The sequence below is a fragment of the Triticum urartu genome, chromosome 7 (assembly GCF_003073215.2).
Source record: "Triticum urartu cultivar G1812 chromosome 7, Tu2.1, whole genome shotgun sequence".
NCBI classification, from domain to species: domain Eukaryota; kingdom Viridiplantae; phylum Streptophyta; class Magnoliopsida; order Poales; family Poaceae; genus Triticum; species Triticum urartu.
Window position 1 is genome coordinate 422,130,059 of NC_053028.1, and position 20,295 is coordinate 422,150,353.

At 44.4% G+C, this 20,295-nt stretch overlaps 2 protein-coding genes across 2 annotated transcripts; one reads left to right on the plus strand and one right to left on the minus strand.

Moving 5' to 3' along the window:
• The first annotated feature begins 3,186 nt into the window (after nucleotides 1–3,186).
• Nucleotides 3,187–4,061, plus strand: LOC125524694 (low molecular mass early light-inducible protein HV90, chloroplastic-like). Its single transcript, XM_048689730.1, has 2 exons — nucleotides 3,187–3,487; nucleotides 3,587–4,061. Exons 1-2 carry the CDS (start codon nucleotides 3,323–3,325, stop codon nucleotides 3,938–3,940), a joined length of 519 nt encoding a protein of 172 aa, XP_048545687.1. The 5' UTR covers nucleotides 3,187–3,322; the 3' UTR covers nucleotides 3,941–4,061.
• Nucleotides 4,062–12,936: 8,875 nt separating this feature from the next.
• LOC125520012 (origin of replication complex subunit 3-like) lies at nucleotides 12,937–19,772 on the minus strand. The gene is made up of 17 exons (XM_048684793.1): nucleotides 19,477–19,772; nucleotides 19,175–19,402; nucleotides 18,908–19,082; nucleotides 18,644–18,813; nucleotides 18,408–18,538; nucleotides 17,528–17,801; nucleotides 17,351–17,425; nucleotides 17,130–17,206; nucleotides 16,967–17,057; nucleotides 16,486–16,676; nucleotides 15,810–15,879; nucleotides 15,305–15,384; nucleotides 14,885–14,962; nucleotides 14,353–14,428; nucleotides 13,879–14,006; nucleotides 13,492–13,650; nucleotides 12,937–13,352 (listed from the first exon to the last, which is right to left on the minus strand). Exons 1-17 carry the CDS (start codon nucleotides 19,525–19,527, stop codon nucleotides 13,247–13,249), a joined length of 2,160 nt encoding a protein of 719 aa, XP_048540750.1. The 5' UTR covers nucleotides 19,528–19,772; the 3' UTR covers nucleotides 12,937–13,246.
• Nucleotides 19,773–20,295: the final 523 nt, after the last annotated feature.

Consider the following 20,295-nt stretch of genomic DNA (forward strand, 5'->3'; position numbering starts at 1 on the left):
TTGGCATCCTCAGACGTTGGCTGCCCGGCTGTTGCGCGCCGAATTTTGAAACGTTGTGTGTTAGATGGCCGGTTCAGTTTTTGTGAATAGTTCGAGTTCAGCCAAACTGTTCACCAAAACGAACAAATCAAATGTTCGCCGGCACATTTGAATCGTGTCGAGGATATGGATAGAGGAGCCGGCCATCCTACCGGAGTCATTGTATGTCTCTTTTCTCGGAAAAACTGAATAAAAGTAAACCAAATGTCATTCTCCGGTCATTTCGACAAATGCATCTAGATCAATAGCAATTTATCCATACATTTAAATCTAAAACTACCGGGATGTTCAACAACTTTCTAAAATTCATCGACCGGTGACCCGCTCCATGGATTCTGGCAAGTTGTGTCGTGTGTGTTTTTTTATGTGTGTGTGTGTGTTTTCAGGGCTTGTTGAGTTGTGCCCTCAGGTTTAACCCCATTTGATACTCTGTGTGTGTGGACTTTTTGTCTGTGTATGGTGTGAACCTTTGTTGGATGCTTGGCTCGGGTGGTTTGCTTTATATATAAAGCAGGGCGAAAGCCTTTTTTGATAAAAATTCGTCGACCCCAAAAACAAAAGAACCGGTTGTCGAACCAAAGACCACATTGTGCTATTCAAGAGTGGTCTTCATCTCAAGCTTTCTCTTCTCGAAGTTGAACTTCTTCATGGGCACATGTTCTTGATGCAGACACGCTGTTGCTATGCTTATTGGGCTCTGTGTGAAGGGCTTGCCCTTTTGTTATGTGGTAAATCGTGCACGGGCGTTGAGGCTAGACAATGACGTGATCAGCAAGTTGCAACATTGAGCAAAACAATGAAATGGCCAACACATAGAGCAACAAGAAGCAAAACTTACGAGCTCTTCAAGTAGCGTGCCCCTAGGCCACCTTATTTGCAGTTGCGCATACACACCGCAATACTTGTTGATGGTCTTTTGAATGGCGTGTCACCGATAGAGTAGCGACTTTGCACCACGACCATGGATCACTTTCATCTTGTAGGGCACGTAGTGCTTGTGCTCATGAAACCAAACTTGCACATGTTGACGAAGTGCTGCTGCATTTTGCTACATAGCTTGAAACTACACACTCATGGTCAACCACGCCTCACACAACAATTCATCATTCTTCATCGAGAACGTTGCCATCATGTTTGCTTCAAAGTAAACAACGAGAACTTAAAATTTTGGCAATGTCATTTGGCCGAACAGTTGCCGGATGGAGTGTCCGTCATGGACAGCATCGACGGGAGCGGAGGATACCTGGGCTGAGGACCGATCCGGGTTAAACGGCGGCTTAGTCCGGGAGAGCCAGGCGGTGGGTGGGGCAGCATATAGGGTGGTACAGTAGCAGTCTCAACCTTCGAGGGTGCGGATACAGAGCACACCGGGGGAGGGTGACGGAGTGGTGGGAATGGCTCCAGACGGGGTATTTTGGTGGGCCAAGGGTGTTGAAGTCCGACGTGGCGAACGTCCGAACACCCCTATACCTCCCCAGGTTTAGTTCCGGTTAGTGGAATTTTCAACGTCCAGAGCCGTTAGGAAAATTTTGGTGACCGTGGGTGGATGAAAGAAAAGGTCAGGACCGTTCGATCAGGACATGTAGAAGTGATTTGGCGATCCACGTTGGAGTTGCCTCACGAGACAACCATGTGCCATGAGAGACGGGCCTCTGTAATAAATAGGCCACAAAACTTCGAGATGGCACAACCATGCAAGGGAGCTCAACTCAAACCGACACCATGACCGAACCATGGGTTAGAAGAGCACAACGTGGAGGCACAAACTAGCTCGGAAAAGTCGGTCTTCTGAATCACTCACCGATGGACGTTGTCCATCACCAGAGGAGCCCCGTCCGTGCAGCAAAGAACCGATGCCCCAACACCATGCCGGATACACTCCGAGCCGCACAAGCAAGCCCTACCTAACACCACCTGTCGCCGCACGCTGCCCTGGAGGGGAATAGCACACGCCGCCAAGGCCAGGAGCAACGGCCTTAGCCAGATCCCCCACTAGCCGAGCGCCCCCGTGCGAGCTGCTCCACCCACACCTATGTGACGCCACTACTTTGCGTCCACACACCTTCACCTAGCCGTCATGCCGTCGTCGGCCGCCAGATCAGGACCACACACCCATGCGCTTGAGGCCCCATGGCCTAGAAAGACAAGCGGGGGATGAAGACGCCCCGCCGCAGCCGCAGTCACACGGGCTTCGCCCGTCGGCGAGCGCTCGCCGGCGGCGATAGGAAGAAGGAAGGAGAGGGAAGGGAGGGGCATTGGCACTAGGGTTGACGCCCGGGTCACTCGTGGGAGCAACATGGGGCCGAGATTGGAATGGGTCAGATTCATTCTATGCATTCTTGAAAGACATTTGACTTCAGTTGATATGGGACATTTGAAAGACAAGCAACAAAGTGTGCTTCTATGAGGGAGTTCCCGTGGGACCTATCCGACGTCATTCAGTTGATATGTTGCTACATTGATGATTGGACGGGTGTCTAGTCTAGAATGTAAAAGCGACGGTGGTTCTCCAAGGAGGATCCAAAAGATGCATAGTGGCAGTGGCGACTGAGGTGTTTGATCGTGCTAAAGGATAGGCACAGGTGGAGTGGCGCATTGCGAGACTACAGACTGTGCATCGTCTTCAACACCTTGAGACCAGAAAAGGTGATCAATACTGTGATATCGTTTTTGGCACAACGCCTAACGATTTGTCCGGCCAAAAAAAACTCTAATGGTCTTGTTAAAGAAAACTTCATAAAAAGAAAAGAAAAAACAGTTACCATTTTACCAGCAAGAATAAAGTTTACATACCCGCAAAAAAAAAAGTTTACATGCTGCCTTCATGCCTGCAAGGCTTCGCGTACGTGTATACAGTCACAGATACGCGTCTCTCTAGTGCTTTTGGTTAGCTTGACGTGAATCACATGCTCGTTCAATAGAGGTTTTTTTCTTTTTGGTAACTTCTCTGTCTGTTTGGCCTTTCATGGAGCGCTCCGCACGGTGGCCTCCACCTCCACGTCCGCGTACTCGCTGCCTCGCTCCACGTAGAGGGTAATTCACGGCCGGGAGCAGCTCGCGACGTGGGCACCGCCGCGGCCACCGCGCCCGGCTCGTCACGGGTTGGCTGGCTCTCGCGGAGCACGGCCTATAAATCGTGCCCGCTCTCCCTGAACAATACATCAGCAAACACTCGGCGACACAACAACAACAACAAGCAGCACTGCACTAGCAATCATCTTTGCCTGTTGTAGCTTCTGTAGCTTTTTTCTCCTTTCGTGCACCTTCCGTCCGCGGCTGATCCATGGCGACTGTGATGGCCATGAGCTCCTTCGCCGGCGCGGCCGTCGTGCCGCGCGGCCCGGCCGGCCGCCTCGGCGCCAGGTCTCTGCCAGCGCCGGGCCGCCGCGCTCTCGTCGTCAGGGCACAGAGCGAGGGCCCGAGCGCACCACCGCCGAACAAACCCAAGGTACGTACTCCCAAAGCATGACATGTACTGTATAAGCAGCACGGCGCCGTTGCTAGACTCAGCCCGGCGGCAGGTTTCTGATATTTGCTCCTGGCACAGGCGAGCACCTCGATCTGGGACGCGCTGGCCTTCAGCGGCCCCGCACCGGAGCGCATCAACGGGCGCCTCGCCATGGTGGGCTTCGTGACGGCGCTTGCGGTGGAGGCGGGCCGCGGCGACGGGCTCCTCTCCCAGCTCGGCAGCGGCACCGGGCAGGCGTGGTTCGCCTACACCGTGGCAGTGCTGTCCGTGGCGTCACTGGTGCCGCTGCTCCAGGGCGAGAGCGCCGAGGGCAGGGCCGGCGCCATCATGAACGCCAACGCGGAGCTCTGGAACGGCCGCTTCGCCATGCTCGGCCTCGTTGCTCTGGCGGCCACGGAGATCATCACCGGCGCGCCCTTCATCAACGTTTAAAACTGAATTTGGTGTCCACCGGATAACACGTGTACTTAGCTAATAGGACTTGTAAATGATGATCATCCTCGTATTCTTTGTAGCACTGCTAATTAAAGACGGTTCACCTTTCTTTTTCTCACTCGTATTCTTTGTGGCATTCAATTCAGTACTATGATTCAAATCGAGAAGACATGGATTGGAGATCGAAACAGTTCCCAGAACTTGGGCCCAGTAACTGGTTCAAGCAGACTCACATTTGCCAACTTCAGGGGATTATTTATCCTTACTGGAGTTGCTTCAACTCCTCTTTTGCTAGCATTGATAATTTATTTCTACAAAAAGAAGCACGAGTTAACAAAGACTGTTAGACAATGAGAATCGACCAGAGAAAAGTGGAATGAATGAGGAAAATAGTGAGGCCCAATGAGGAAAATAGTGAGTCCCTACCCCCAAGCTCTAGTTTATTGGATCAACCGAGAATGTTAGGTTTTTGGGGGTCCGGTTTTCCTTATAAACTGGACCAACTCTCTTCTTCTTAATGAAATGCAGGAACCCCCTGCCCCCGCAAGAGGTTTCTCGAAAAGAAAAAAATACACAACAAGCAGGCCAGGAGGAAAGTGGGCTAGAAGAACAAACCAGTTTAGAAGTAGTATCTGAGAACTGACAGACAAGCATTGTTATGCCCAACAATGGGTCAATGCCGTTTTCAGGTGTAAAAATAAACTAGCCTGCAAGTGGAACTCATCTGAAGTTCAGTACATTTTTAGCTCCCCTGTTATCTCAGCGAACTCACCTCAGCTAATATGTTCAACCCTGGAAATTATCATTATTGAGCTACATGTGTAATATAAATAGTCATTTGCGCCAGGGTTTAAACTTGTAAACAATTAGAACTGCAAAAACTCATTTTATTTGACTGGCTGCCAATCTCCTGTATTTCTCAAGTATAGCTTGGTTATACCCCCAAAGGCAAGCTCATCTAATTGGGTTCATTGTGCATCTCTAAACTGCTTCTTTATGATGCAATTTTAACAATTAATGTATGTAACCGGCGTATGTTTTTATAAGTGATGTGGTGTCATGAGATATTGATTGAATGCCACTCATCCTCTATGAGATTGACAAGTCAATAGCTTATCCAGACAGAACAGGTTATTACAGTGAGATGATAAATGATAGCATGCATCCTAGCTGAAGTAGTAACCTAGTAGATGCATACCTTCTTACAGAAACTTTAACCTTGACAGTTGAAACCTTCTAGCTTGATCAGCATTGAAGATAACAGGTATGCTACGATCGAGCAGGAGTCAGCGGCTTGGCAATCTTCTCTGTTTCTCGAATCCTTATCAGCTTTTCTACCATAACCATCCCCCTCGCTTTCAATGGTCACCTAGTGAGGGCGGAGTCGCTGAGACAATGATCTGATGTCCCAGGAGAGCACCTCCTTGATCAGATCCTGAAACTCTTCTGCTGAGGCGTAGAATGCCTGCTTTTGCTGCAACAAATTAAGTTTGATGAACTTTAAGTCAGAAACTGGATTTACGGTATATTTGACCAAAAGAACAAACAACATTTTGGTAGAGTACACAAAGAAGATAATAAAAATTTCTGAACAACCATAACACTTACTAAATGCGCCCAGCAGTGGGAAAGTGAAGAAATGAAGTGCTCAAAAAGGTGGATAGATTCCACAGTTAATGCACCGTCAACCTACTTGGACAACATATCCAGCATTAGTAGATGGCAAATAATCCAGGAGTAAGCCGATTGGAACGTTGCCATAAGAGGTCCACAAGTGACCCTGCCGCCATCAAGGTTATATTGTACCAAATAAACTATATGTGATACTTTGACAAAAGCACAAAAACTGAACTTTGGCCTATAAACGCATAATAAATAAGATACATCTATTGGATTTTCAAGATACTGAGCTTCCTCTAAATAACATCAAAGTGGAGAAGTTTGTAAGATAAGAAAAAAGTGTAAAACTGCCTACAAGGTGAAGAATAAATATTTTCGGTCATGTAGGATGTTTAGGTAAGAGAAATCATCATCTGAATACAGAAGAGTAGCTATAAACATATACAATCTCGAACGCGTACCATCATGTATTTCGACTCATATACAAAATTAGCATGTTCTGAAGAACAAACAGAAAAATAAATGAGCTGTAAAGATCAAGAGAGTAATGAATGGAGTAACACGCCACATAGCATGTACCACTAACCTGGTAACACCCATCACTATGCAGAGTTCCATCCAAACTACGAAGCAAACTACAAAGACTAACCACAAAATACACCAAGACTAGCACAGACCGCTTCAGCGGCAAACATGACCAAAAGACATCCACTTCTCCAGCTTCATCTAGCCTCAGCCAACCCTCGACCCCTGAATCGGTCCTTGGCAGAGACGCAGAAGGTTGACAACATTGTTCTTGAGAATCTCTGCTCCAGCTTTTGCTCTTCAGCTTGCTCCGGCTTCTGCAAACGTGCCCGATAAAACAAAAGCGAACAAGCGGCAAACACAACATCAAAAGGGGACTTGATGATCTTTTTTCTCAAAGGTTGCTTTGTTGTGTGACGTCCATATGGCCCGACATACTGCAGCCGAACCCATAGTACAGAACTTCTCCCCACTCAGGAAAAAAACATAGCACCAAAAGTACACAAGGAATTTGGGAAGCAATCGGTTCCGAAAACAGAACCCACGGTTCTCCATACCACCCGAGCAACAGGACAAGTAAAAAAACAGTGTTGAGCTGTCTCAACCTGATCACAAAACGAACAGATTTGTGGTTGAAAAGAACCTATTCTAGTATCTCCAAATGCCATATTTGAGAGCTGACATTTTTCTTGTTTGAGATTGGGGAGCTGACATTTGAAAGGATCCCTTTTCAGTTTTCACCAATCAATAGCACAAATTGCAGGAGGGTTGCAAGGAACATGACACATACAGCCCCCTTTCTCTCTAACAGTTTCTACATATTTGCATAAATTAAGAGAAGCAGCCGCGATATACACCTAGGATAGCAGATGTGGTTTGAACTTGCCATGGAGCAGCCACGGCTACCTCAGGGAGAGGAGCGTCGGTGCCTGACGAGAAACGGAGATGTGCCCAATGCAATGTTGTGAATACACCCCTACGAGTAAGGTTGAACGCAAAACCACTGTATAGTCTGTAAATACACCGCTTTGTATCTTTTTTTTCTTAGTTAGACGGACAGTCGCCGTTCGTCTCAGCTATATTCTACTTTGAACACCGACCAATGTTTCTTGATACGTTTGACAGGCCATGAGATATGTGACAGGAAGCACCAAGCCTCAAAGCAACTAACGTACTGGGGGTCAATACACAGCCTAATACATATGCTTCAAATAAACTTCACTGAAGGTCGGGATCCCATCTCCCGGAAACGGGGCAGGTCAGCATAGGAAAACCTTCTTCAACACACAGCAGGAACAACAGGTTCCACTTGGTCTATCTTTATTGGCCGCGAACTAAAATGCGTTCCAGTGGCCATCAACCTGGCTTGGAGCTTATGCAAAAAAATCTGAGTAACTGCATACCATTCATGCATGAAAAACTTTTTTGTTTCGAAAAGGAGGATATACCCCTGGCCTCTGCATCAGAAGATGCACACTGCCATATTATTAATTACTGAAACAATGCCAAGCAAATTTAAGCATTGAGGCCGATCAAACCGATCAGAATGAGAAACCGATCAGAAGATGCATGAAAAACTTACACATGCCCAGTATATCATGTCTCCTCGTTCCATGCACCTCAACGAGTCCCAAGTGGTGGCTTCTCATTCTCTTCAAGAGGCTTGTAATCTGAGCACTCGTTAGCGACATGGGGAGCAGATACTTCAGAAATGACGTCGGCCTTATGCTCAACAAAAGAACCGGCAGGAGAGGCCAGATTATTTTCCTCCTCAGGCTGGCTGTTGCTGAGTTTGTAGTAGCCATCACGAATAACTTGGAGTACTCATCCCAAGGGATGTTATTGGGTTTCTTGTATGCAATTTGTGACCCCCATCCATCCTTAAGAAGGCGCTCACATTTAACAGGGCAGAGGAAGGCTTCAAATGGAGGCTGGCCACCACTGCTTCCAGCAAGCATGCTACAACCCTCGATTTCTTGGTCGGTTTGGGGGCAGTGTTCTGTGCTGATTGCAGCTTTAGATCCATCCTATTCTCTCAAGTTCTTGTGAGAACCATCAGGCAGTTCGAATGTTTTAGATTCGCTCGTCTCTTGGTCGCAAATGTTATGTTCATCCCACTCATCAAACCGTCTAAAGCCGTGCATGTCCTCATACGAACCAAAAGTACACACAGCTTGTTTGGTAAACACTCGGGCAGGGGAATGGGAGTTTGCACAAGGGTGTTTATGAAGGGATTAGGCATGGGAAGTAGATTTTTACTCCCATTCCCTTGTTTGACATATGATGGGAATTGGCGTGGGATAGAACTCTGCTCACGAATTAATAGGGTACCCCCTGGGAATAAATTGGTGGGAATTGGCTTCCTAAACTCCCAGACTCCTTCCCACTTAAACTCCCATTACCTCTAATCAAACAGTGGACTTTTAATCTCCTTACCCCTCAACTCCCATTCCCTATCTCTAATTCCCCCGAACCAAACACGTTGACAAGGAATTTGGGCAGCAATCGGTTCCCAAAACCGTGCATCTCCTCGTCATAACTGGAAACATATTCTCCCGTGTCCTCATCCAAATCACGAAATTTATTCACCTTGGCATTTATCTCATGCGCAGCGCTGTTTAGATACTCCTGTCTTGGCATCATAACATCCTGAGGCAAACAACAATGGTACGTAAATCCTAGTTCTTTACACACCTCTTCCACTTTGTCATCAAAATCTCTGGCATCTGGCATGATCACAATTAGAAGTCCCAGCTGTTTTCCATTGAGACATTCATCGTTGAATTCGTGCATCTCCCGCAATGCCCATTCTATATCGGTCGGAAGAGCACAATCTGCGTGGGCGGATATCGTCTCCACCGTCGTAAAATCCATCCCAATGTCCACACATGTATTTCTCAGATCATTTATAAATATGGCCGTCTCTTCAGGACTGGTTATATTTGAGAACCTTATGCAGGCCCAGCTTCTTTTCACTCTTCCTCTTTTGACCTGTCTCATGGAGATAAAATGCTCAATCTGCTCAATCCCTGCGCTATCAGAAGAGCCACCGATATGACTTGCCTCAGGTTTCTTCTTCTTCTCTTCATGAGTGTCGTGGCTTGCCTCGGGCTCAGGAAGCTTCTTCTCCAGAGGAGTGCCTAACGATGGCAATGAGGAAAATCCAGCCACATAATCATGTTCACCCCGCTCATCAAACAGTTCAAAGTCAATCATGTCCTCAGACGAACAAAACAGACTACCTGATGATATCTCCTCATCAGAACTGGAGACACAATAATCTCCAGTGTCCCCATCCAAATCACAAAATTCTTTGGAGTCACCATCTTCACTTTTCTTCACCTTGGCATTTATCTCATGCGCAGCGCTGTTTAGATACTCCTGTTTTAGCATCACAACATCCTGAGGCAGGCAACAATGGTACGTAAATCCGAGTTCTTTACACACCTCTTCCACTTATCAAAATCTCTGGCATCTGGCATGATCACTATTAGAAGTCCCAGCTGTTTTCCATCAAGACATTTGTCGTTGAATTCGTGCATCTCCCGCAATGCCCATTCTAAGAGCACAATCTGCGTGGGCGGATATCGTCTGCACCGTCGTCCACGCATGCATTTCTCAGATCATATATAAATATGTGCGTCTCTTTCGGACTGACTATATTTGAGAACCTTATGCAGGCCCAGGTTATTTTCACTCTTCTTCTTTTGACCTGTCTCGTGGAGATGAGATGTTCAATCTGCTCAATCCCTGCACTATCAGAAGAGCCATAGATGTGATTTGCCTCAGGTTTCTTCTGATTCTGCTCATCGGTGTCGTGGCTTGCCTCAGGCTCAGGAGGCTTCTTCTCCAGTGGAGCACCTAACGATGGCAATGAGGAAAACCCAGCCGGGTAGTGCCTGCCCGTGACACCTCCCCCGTGTACATCCCCACCCCCGTCCCCGCCGGGGGCTTGCATCCCGCACCCGCAAGCAGCACTTGAGCGGTGAGTCAAAGACGCGCTATGGCAGGCGGCCGGAGCGGCGGCGCGTTGATCTGGTGGAGGTCGGAGTGAGCAGCGCTGGGACAGGGCGCGGCGGTCGTGGCCTCGTGCCGGCGGCGCAGTCGGGCAAGGGAAAGTTTAGATGGGCTAGGGTTTCTTTTGGGCCTTCTGAGGTTTTGTCCAAGGCGCGCCTTCTTCTTCTTTTTCTTAGGCTAGCTATGGTTGGGGTAACTTAAGTAGTAACTTAACATATTCCAAGACAATTTTGCTTATGTGGCAAGTATTTAATAAAGAAAAAAAGGTGTTTGTGGTAACATAATATGTTACTGTAACATAGCGCTTCCCGAGGCAAAATGAGTCTATGAGCTAATAAATGAAACTATCTATGACACTACTACTTAGTTATTTTACACTATAAAGGTAGTAATTTAGACTAGTGTCATGTGCATGACACTAGTATAAGTTACTCCCCACTATGACCAGCCTTATACGCGAGGAGCTACTCAGCGTGAATCAAGTGGGGTTTTGTGTCGAAAGTGATCATTTGATCCCGAGCTCACATGCTCTCTCATAAATAGTAAAATCCAAAAAAATGGTAAAATTATTTTTTTGTAAACATTAATGAATGTTTTAGCTGCCTGCATATTTGTGTGATGAAATGACATTCGTGGAGGTCTGGACAAAAACTCCATGTCTTTCATGTGTCTTCTTTTTAATGGCACCTTAATTTATGGGGACTCGGCAGTGATGAATCGATTGAATTGGCGTCATTGCCAATCATTCGATGGTGCGCGAGACAACAATCTCCCATCGTGTAGCCTTTGCAACAAGGTCTGTTTTGCGCTTAATATGAACCATGTTTCGATAACATATGGACATGGCCTCACGACATCGGGCTTGTTGCAGGGCCGCTTGTCTCTGCAGCAAAGATCTTGTCTGGCAATGAGCCATGCTTATGCACGTGACATCCATCCATGGAGCCGAGGGTCTCCAAATGAAACTCCATCTCCGAGTTGGTCCATGGGATGAGATTTATGTGGGCAGAGAAGGAGGGGCGCTGGGGAAGAGGATGCGTCAAGGGATGAGGCGTTGTGGGTCTCCACTCGAGCTCTCCCGCCTAATATCATCCATGGTACTAGCAGGAGGACAAGGTTGAGGAAGAAGGGATGTGGTGGATGAGGACGCGTGAGACACGTGTCATCCGATCGAGGCGGTCGACAAGGCATGAGTAATCCGTCAGGTGATTATAAGTGTTCCCCTTAATTCATTTTAACATAACAAAATCTGGAGGGAGGGATACAATCAATTTGGTATAATTATTGTCATGATATACTATATATATATATATATATATATATATATATATAAGATACAACAATATTAGCACGTCATAAGCCATTCGGTAGTGACCATTGTGGGGGCACACTGGACGTCCTCGATTGAAAAGCTCATTTGGATTGACACCAGATATGGACATGTTCAGCTTGACCGTGGCTCTGACCCTGTCCAATTTGTAAAGCCGGAAATGGGGATTTGGATTCTTTCTCACTGCATATGCAATCAAGTTTGCTGAGATGAGTGATCCTCCCAACACAGTGGCCAACTCTTCCACTATGGTTAGTAATTGCGGATGGTTCATCGGGTTTGCGCTTCCGAACGCCAGTGCCTTGAACAGGTACTTGTACTCCTCGAATAGGAGACAATTAAAAGAAATAGGTTTGGTGGTTCCAAATTTCTTTAAGTTTTCATTCCGACCTAGGATTATCATCTTGTTTCCTCTGACCATGCTCATAATAGATGAATAAAATGTTGCCCAATCATTATCATCTACATCAGAAACAAATTTGACAACTACCAGTGTCCTCTCTTACAACCGTTCTTGATCTATTGTTTTGAAGAGATCATCTCCATTCATGCTAGAATAAGGTTCTCCCCACCTAGCCCTAGTTCCAGTGGCGCGTCTAGCAATGTCGGTGGACATGTGGAGGTGTGTCTCCGCCGGATTTATCTTTAGTGGGTTTTCTTGGAACTGGTCGTCATTCATCTACGTTCGTGTCTTTAGGTTGGATCATTCTGATCTACGATACTCTTCATCGTTCTGTTGCGCTGGCCCTATGGGGTCTTAGCACGACAACTTCCAGGTTATCTACTAGAACAAGTTTTGTCTAGCTTTAGCAAGGGAGAAGCGATGATAGCTAGGTGATTTACGGAGCTTGATGTAACTTTTATTATTTCTGTCATGATTGAAGATGAATAGATCGAAAGTTTTTCCGCAATAAAAAAAGAACACGACTTCTCATCATCGCATACATGTGCAAGGGCCAGGCATGTAAGGACGTTGCAGCAAGAAGCTGGTGATCTGCTGCTTCTCGACATGCCAACCAAACACGAAGGGGCCGACGTGAAGATAGGCGTCATAGGGGGGGTCTAGGCAAGATGCGCTCGGCTCGCATCTGCCCAGGAGTATGAAAACTCCTATCAAGGCCCAGGCCAATGACACTGTCCCAAACGCATGAATTTGCTGAATTTTCAGCAAAAGGGCGCCGAAATAGTCGGTCACTAGCCACACAAGAGATGTGAGGAGCTCCAAGACATGATTTTCTGGAAATTACTAGCATGGATGTGAGGAACTTTATTTTGGTTGCCAGCATAATTAAAATCAACATCGGCCATATCAAAATTATACTACTAGGAGATAAACTGTTGTGTGGCAACTCAGAGTTCTCCAGTTTCATAATCAAATGATGCAAATACTCAAATAAACTGGTACCTGCAGAAGCGCTCAAAGGCTCCATTGGCTTAATGCATCTCTACAGCATACAACCAAACAGAGCTCCACATGCAACAGACTAGGAGAAACATTTTCTTAGCCTTTCAGTGCACTGCTCGTTTCTAGCATAAATTCTTCGTGAAAAATGAAGGTCTCAAGGACCGAATGCAATTCTCTGCACCAGATCTGGCCTTAATGCATCTCTACAGTTTCATAATCAAATGATGCAAATACTCAAATAAACTGGTACCTGCAGAAGCGCTCAAAGGCTCCATTGGCTTAATGCATCTCTACAGCATACAACCAAACAGAGCTCCACATGCAACAGACTACAGGAGAAACATTTTCTTAGCCTTTCAGTGCACTGCTCGTTTCTAGCATAAATTCTTCACGAAAAATGAAGGTCTCAAGGACCGAATGCAATTCTCTGCACCAGATCTGGCCTTCTCTTGCTTGGCATCCGAAGAAGTCCAGTAATTTGGAGCTCAGTGACAGCCCTGCAGAACCGTGCTCTGGAAAATTACGTGTCAAGGATTTACCTGGACTGAAATATCAGTAGAAAATTATGGACTGGTATTTGAAAATGAAAACCATGAATTCAGTTTGTCAAACTGTGGTCAATGAAGCAAAAAAAACTATGGTCAAGGATACTGGATCATGGCTCCACTCTGTTGAGGCGTGGCTTTTGATTTCTTTTTTGAGGGAGAACCAACCAATTTGCTTTTCCCTTTTGAATTGATAATTCCATCAAAAGACAGGTACCAGTCATGGAGGTTAATTACGTCACCATATTCTTGGGCTAGGTTGCACCTGCAACATAAAATGGTTTCGCATCAGCTATAAAATGTTGGCCAAGGCTTTGCTTGCCCACGATATGGCGAATGTTTGAGCCTAGGCCTAGCCTGTCAATCATGTATAAATTTACTCCATGGACTTACATTACTAATATGGCATATTATGGTGGTGCCATTCAGATTCCAAGCGTAACAGCTACTTAAATATCAGTCAGAATATTCATATCTTAATGCATGGACTTACATAACTGATGTGTCATGCAAGGATGCTGACACAGCAATTCCATTTCTGCTGCAGCAAGAGCAATTAAGACGGCTCTGTGACTTCAGGAGATCAAGCTGAACCATTCTTCTTGGGTTTCCAATTAGTGCCTAGATATGAGATGAGATGAAATGGAAATCAGAATTGTTATTAGTATATGGATTACTCTTACCATTCTAAATTAATTGAAGTTCTAGCTTTGTCCTAAGTCAAACTTCTCTATATTTGACCAAGTCTTGAAAAATGTGTTAATATCGACAACATCACATATATATAATATGAAAATATTTTTTATGATGAATCTAGTGAAACTAATTTGGTGTTGCAGTTGTTGATGTATTTTTCATTTTTTTTCTATGGTCTTGGTTAAACTTAAAAGAAGTTTGACTTAAGAACTAATTTGGAACAGATGGAGTACACAGTAACAACAATTTTTTATATGAAGGAAAAACTTACAGATTGGAGAACACCAACATTCTTGAAGCAAATGATTTCGTGGAAAGGTAAACACTCGACAGGCACCAAAAAATTTCTGTTGAATATCTAGACATTAGATGCTGAAACTTCAAATGACTAAATAATATTATAAACTGAACAGAGTTAATAGGATAAGTGACTTCTCAGTTCACAGCATAAACTTGACAATCAGTCATGTCAAGATGTTAATTACTAAATCTCATTGTATATCATACCTATTCCTAGAGGGTCTTATGGTATATCATTGTACATCTAGGCTTCATCTGGTATTGTGGTGGATTATGATAAACTGCTGATCACATTTGGCCCAGCTTCGTATATTTGGGTGTCTAGCTAGACGCTTCTCTTAATGAGGATGGAAACAAATATATTACTGTGTTTCAAACTGAGACGAAATGTTAGAGAACAAACACACTGGATAACAAAATTTATCTGATATTAAGCTAATTTACCAACCACAACATGCAAGATCAAAATGGTGCTGAGCTAATATATCCTACCATAACTTTACCTCGTAATATCATCCAATAGCATGGTAGCTTTATCGTTTAATGGCACTGTTCCAATTGCAGTACTATTTGTTGATCTCCTGATACAGCATGAAGTGATGGTCAGCCAGTTTCAGCTAAGCAAAATTTATAATATTGTATTGGAGTTTCATGGATAAGATATTCAGTCACGTCTTGCCAGTTGTCACTATTGCATTGTATGTAAAGTAAATACTATATTAGTCTGACTGGTAGCAGGTGCGTTGAATGAAACACCCCTGCTAATTACTATTCGACATTACAATCATGATCATGATTCACTATCACAAGTCTTACATATCCATTAATTATAAATAAAAATAACTGCATGGTTATTTTGGCATTCTTAATATTTGTTTTATCAATAGAATTGCACATGAGAGATGATAAAAGGTGGTACAAACCTAGGCCACTTATCCTTTGTGATTGTCACACAATCTTCACTGGTTGTGGTTGACTGAAGCTCTTTGACCTTGGCATTAATCTAGAAAAGAATGAGCATATTCATAACTAGCGCCTCAGTGCAGCCAATACAAATATTGCAATTATTGTCTTTGGGTTTTCTGCTACAAGCCCATAATTAGCTTCTCCAATGTAAAGTGAAATTGCCGAATTTCCAGTCCATTTTGTAAAAAGATAAGTTCAGCAACCACAAGTATTCAGAAGCTACTTTAACACAAAAAACTTCAAACAGAGAACCAAAATAATATGTCCCATTTTCAGAGTATCTATCCAGATTCCATACAAACAACCTAGTACGAAAACTGGTGATGAGAAACTGGATCCACCATTTAGCAAGTGAATAAACTTGACCAAAATGACTTGATGAGAAATAATAAATTTCTCGTTACATGACTTGTACTTCTTTCACCAAAGTGTTCATCATTACAAAATCAGCAGTGAGAATACCTCATTCATTCCTTCTAAATGGATGCTCCAAACTTCAAGAACACGAAATAATGTTTCCATAGGCATGTATCTGATCCAACATAACGGATTCATCAGAATCTAAAAGACCAAATTAAATAAAAGTTTCAAAAAAGGGTATTGCCTTCAGACAAATGAAAAAATCAGCCCTAGTATGTAACCGCTGCAAAAAAAAAACTTGTCTTTCATGGTAATTGTCAGTTGGCCATATTACTTCCAATACAATAATCATGGCCTAGTGACTCCATTAAAGAGTCTGGAGCTCTCTTAAATTATAAATTAAAGATATAAAAAAGTACGAGGAGAGTGATTGGGGAAATACTGTGCACGGTCAAATACCGCAGGGCCGCAGGTTTTATATTAGCTCAACAATGCAATGATAGAAATTACAATCGGTTAGGATCTACATGTGATATACTCCCTCCGTTTCTAAATATAAGCCTTTTTAGATATTTTAATACAGACTACATACAGATATATAGACATATTTTAGACTGTAGATTCACTCATTTTGCTCCATATGTAGTCCATATTGGAATCCCTAAAAAGGCTTAGGAATGGAGAGAGTACAAGATTAGATATGCACAACTATCTATAACAGTAATAAATCAGAGACTTTGTGCATCAAGAAATCTGAAAGCAAATTCGATCATCTTACCTTACTGTATCCAATGCCTGAGCTATACATCTTCTACCAGCACCTGATTTTCCACTTGATAGATTCCCACTTGTCGGTTTAGACAGCAGTTCATTATTTGAATCATTCTGAGTATGCAGATCCGGATTGATTGCCTCACAGAAAATATCTAGAAGTTGCACTTTGCCATGTCTTCCAGCTTCATACAAGCACTGGATGGTCATAATGTGGGAGACAAATATTCAGTATTATGGACCTACCATATTCACAATTAATCAACTAAAGAAGCTTCTGTAATTTCAAAATTGTATGGATGTGTTTTATACCATATATATACCAATGAGTAAATTACACAGTTACACTTTTCATTAGCTTTTATTTAAGTATCCTTCACATGAAGGTAGACATGTGAGCATGCAATATCTTAAGTGTTTACCACAACGCTCATTTATGTATAATGATGGAGAGCTGTCGTTTTCTCAAAGGGCTGTTAAGTGTTTACCGAGAGAACAGAACTCCAATCCTTTTGCAGCTTCATCAGCTCAGACAACCCTTCTACCAAATTGTTGCCAGGCTTGATTGAGTTATTTTCCCTGCAATACACAGTTTCAAACCTATAGAATGGGAGAAATTATTGTAACCAGATCTTATAGATGATCTTATACCTAGTGCATGAGGGTAAACCAAAAGCTTGTTTCTGAATTGCTACAGGCAGTGCACCAAATTTATCACGCCAAAAGTTCTGTAGGGCAGTAAATCAGAAGCAACTCAAACAGAGATATATATGCTAAAATATAAGGGAAACTGAAGTGTAGGTTCTAGCTGGTAGTAGTAACAAAAAAATAGCAAACATGGTACTATGATGGAAATAGGAAATAGCAGCAACCTCAGAATCCTCTTCAAGCATTCCCATGCACAAGAAACTCAAAGGTTCGACGGAGAAGTGCTTACTGCATGCAAGCTATGTCAATTTTGATTAGTTTTTCCATAACAGATGGAGAAAATATATTCGATAGAATTTCTAACATGAATATAGCTTAAGTGCTTAATATGAAAAACTAACCTTGAGAGCACTAATGAATGATGTTATTGTCCCATCGTGTCTGAAAAAGTAATTTCTGAGGAAGACTGCAACTTCGTGACTGATGCAGAAACCGGCACATGGTTTAACAAGGATGGCCTCCACAAGGGCATTCATTCTATCAGAGGGAGACCCCAACGTGAGTTTACAGGGATCTAATCTTTGAAGAGCTTCCGATGAGAGCAGTTTCCGTGGTGCGTCAAGGGTAGTTGCTATCCCCATTACAAAGAAGATTGGTATCTTAATTACCCACTCACTACAATAAAGAGAAAAGTATTAGGCTTTCAAAAATTCTATGTCGAACCAAATCCACAAATGCAAGCTTCTTAATTGAAATTAATCGCAGAAAGAAGAAAAACTATGTATTATGTTTCATTACTGGTAAATACATTTCTTCTAGAGAGGAGCTAAACAAGTGGCATGCTCATGCAACTACAAGAATATGTTTCATTACTACTCCCTCCGTCCCATAATGTAAGACGTTTTTTGACACTACACTCTAATGTCAAAAAACGTCTTACATTATGGGACAGAGGGAGTAGTAAATACATTTCTTCTAGAGAGGAGCTAAACAAGTGGCATGGAGCATGCAACTACAAGAAAAGGAGCAGAAGCTATTGAACAAATAAATCGATATGCTTCTTGCTATCATTGACATTGAAACTAATTAGTGTTAAGCTGTAAGGATTAAACAGTGGGCTAAGAGTTGAAACTAGTATTTATGTAGTCAGGATTTTTGCATATCTCATGGGTACCGAGATCAGAGTTTCTTCAAAGATTGCACCTACTTTTACCTGGGTTGGCGTAGAAGTGCCTAAAAGATAAGAGCAAAGTGCCTGAAGCGACTAAACATAGAGTTTACCTCAGCGTCATCAGAAGCTCTCCCAAGACATCACCGGAGCATTGCTCTAAATCATCAATTATGATAATGATAGGTTGATCGTAATTGTCGCCTTTGCAGTACCAAGATGCGAGTGCAGATACATCCGCTACCTGTTGGAGAAAAGCAGCAACAGATGAAGTTAGAGAGCCAATACACTCAAGTCTGAATCAACAATGCAGATTTAAAAAGATTTGAGCCACATTCATGTCACTCACATCTGGAACATCTGAAAGCAGCTGCCTCAACAAGCTCCTTAAACAGCCACCGACTCCATTCTTTGATGATAATTCCGTTGCCGAGAGCTTGGCCAAGTGACATCCATTAGACTCCAGATGATCCATGAGATCCCGAAATGTCGTGACATCATCAACAAATTCTGCGTTCTCTGCAAAAGTGAGAAACCCAATCCAATCAAATCAGTCGATTCCTCGTCAGTAGAAACCAATCAGTCAAACACTTGATGGCAGTGTTCTGCTTACTAGTGAGAACAAATGCCGTTGGTATCTTTCTGCAGATCACATCAGTTAAGAGAGGGTACGGTTGCTGGATTTCGGCAGGGCGGGGTCTCATGATAGAGCGGATCGCGGAGAAGGATTCCTGGACCCACCGCAGCACCTGGTCGAACAGCTTGAGGTTGATGCCTCTGAGGACCTCCTGGAACCAAAACGATACCAAGATGAGACATAGCACGCATTAAAGTATGCGCATGATGAGGAACGAGGCTGGTCGATCGGAGAGAGGCAGACATTGATGGTGGATTGGATCTTAGACCAGGTGCAGTGGAAGGCCTCCAGGCGGAGCTGCTCGTACATCTCCATGTCCGCCTCATCGTCGTCATCCCGCGGTCTCTTTGCAGATTTGGGGTTGGGAGATGACGGCTGGGAGACCTCGATTCGCCGCCGAGCCCGGGAAGTTGCCGGGGAGGAAATGGATGCGGATGCACCAGCGGACGCCTTATGAAGTACAAAGAACGGCTGCAAGAAGACTGACATGAGAGGAGGGTAAATGCAGATCACACGCAGGCTGCAACATCTGAGCAGAAACATGCCTGGATATTGTTGGCGGCTGTGAGCGGAGCTTCGCGGGATGGTGTACCCATGGCTCCGGCGGTCAGAGGGGGGAGGCGGCGGCGGCGAGGGGCACGGCAGCTGCTAATCGAGCCGGCGGTTGCTGACCCCCGCGAGGCAGCGGGCTAATTGATAATGCTCTGCCCCGGCAGACGGCGGCGCGGTTAGGGGAAGGAGGGGCGGGACGGGCCGCGCGAGGACGGGAGGGGGACGGAGGAGCGGGCGAACGAATCAGGGAAGGCGTGCGTGGGTAGTTTCGGACGGGGAGAGAAGAGAGGGGACTGATGTGATCTGACGGTCAGGGCGCTCCGAGGGGTCGGGTCGTGTGGCTGGAAATTGCCTGTTGGGACGGTGCCTTAGGGTAGACCAGTGCGATGTCTGGCTTGGCGGGAATTTGCGCGCCAGAATTGAGCGGGCCCCTGAGTCCCAAGGGCCGTTTGTGCCCGTGATATTCAGCCCACCCTGGTTGGTAGGCAGGCTTAGCTTGGGAAAAGGCCTTCTTCTCTCTAAAAAAAAGTTAATACAGTACGCACTTTGCGTGCTCTTAATTTTTTTTGTAGAGAGGCCTCAAATCAGCCCTTTCTTTTTGAACCGCAAACCGTAGGTAGAACAATTGGTCTACGGTATTTTCTCACTAATAAGGCAAATATAATACAATATTTTATACAAGAAAAACAACAGAAATGAAAAAACTGTTCTAGTGAAATAAAAAACTCAAAACTTGCAAGGTTTAACGAGCATTTTCTGTTCAATCGTCGAAACTAGCAAATTAAGTTGAATTGGCATTTGAACGGGTTTAA

What these genes read in the sequence shown, in the direction of transcription:
- LOC125520012 (XM_048684793.1), bottom strand. Translation starts at nt 19,527, where the DNA reads ATGGGTACACCATCCCGCGAAGCTCCGCTCACAGCCGCCAACAATATC. An exon ending in GAGCTTCTGATGACGCTGAG is followed by an intron (nt 17,802 to 18,407) that starts GTAAACTCTATG and finishes TCTTTATTGTAG; the next exon opens with TGAGTGGGTAATTAAGATAC. An exon ending in ATGTTGGTGTTCTCCAATCT is followed by an intron (nt 14,007 to 14,352) that starts GTAAGTTTTTCC and finishes TCTCATATCTAG; the next exon opens with GCACTAATTGGAAACCCAAG.
- LOC125524694 (XM_048689730.1), top strand. Translation starts at nt 3,323, where the DNA reads ATGGCGACTGTGATGGCCATGAGCTCCTTCGCCGGCGCGGCCGTCGTG. An exon ending in CACCGCCGAACAAACCCAAG is followed by an intron (nt 3,488 to 3,586) that starts GTACGTACTCCC and finishes CTCCTGGCACAG; the next exon opens with GCGAGCACCTCGATCTGGGA.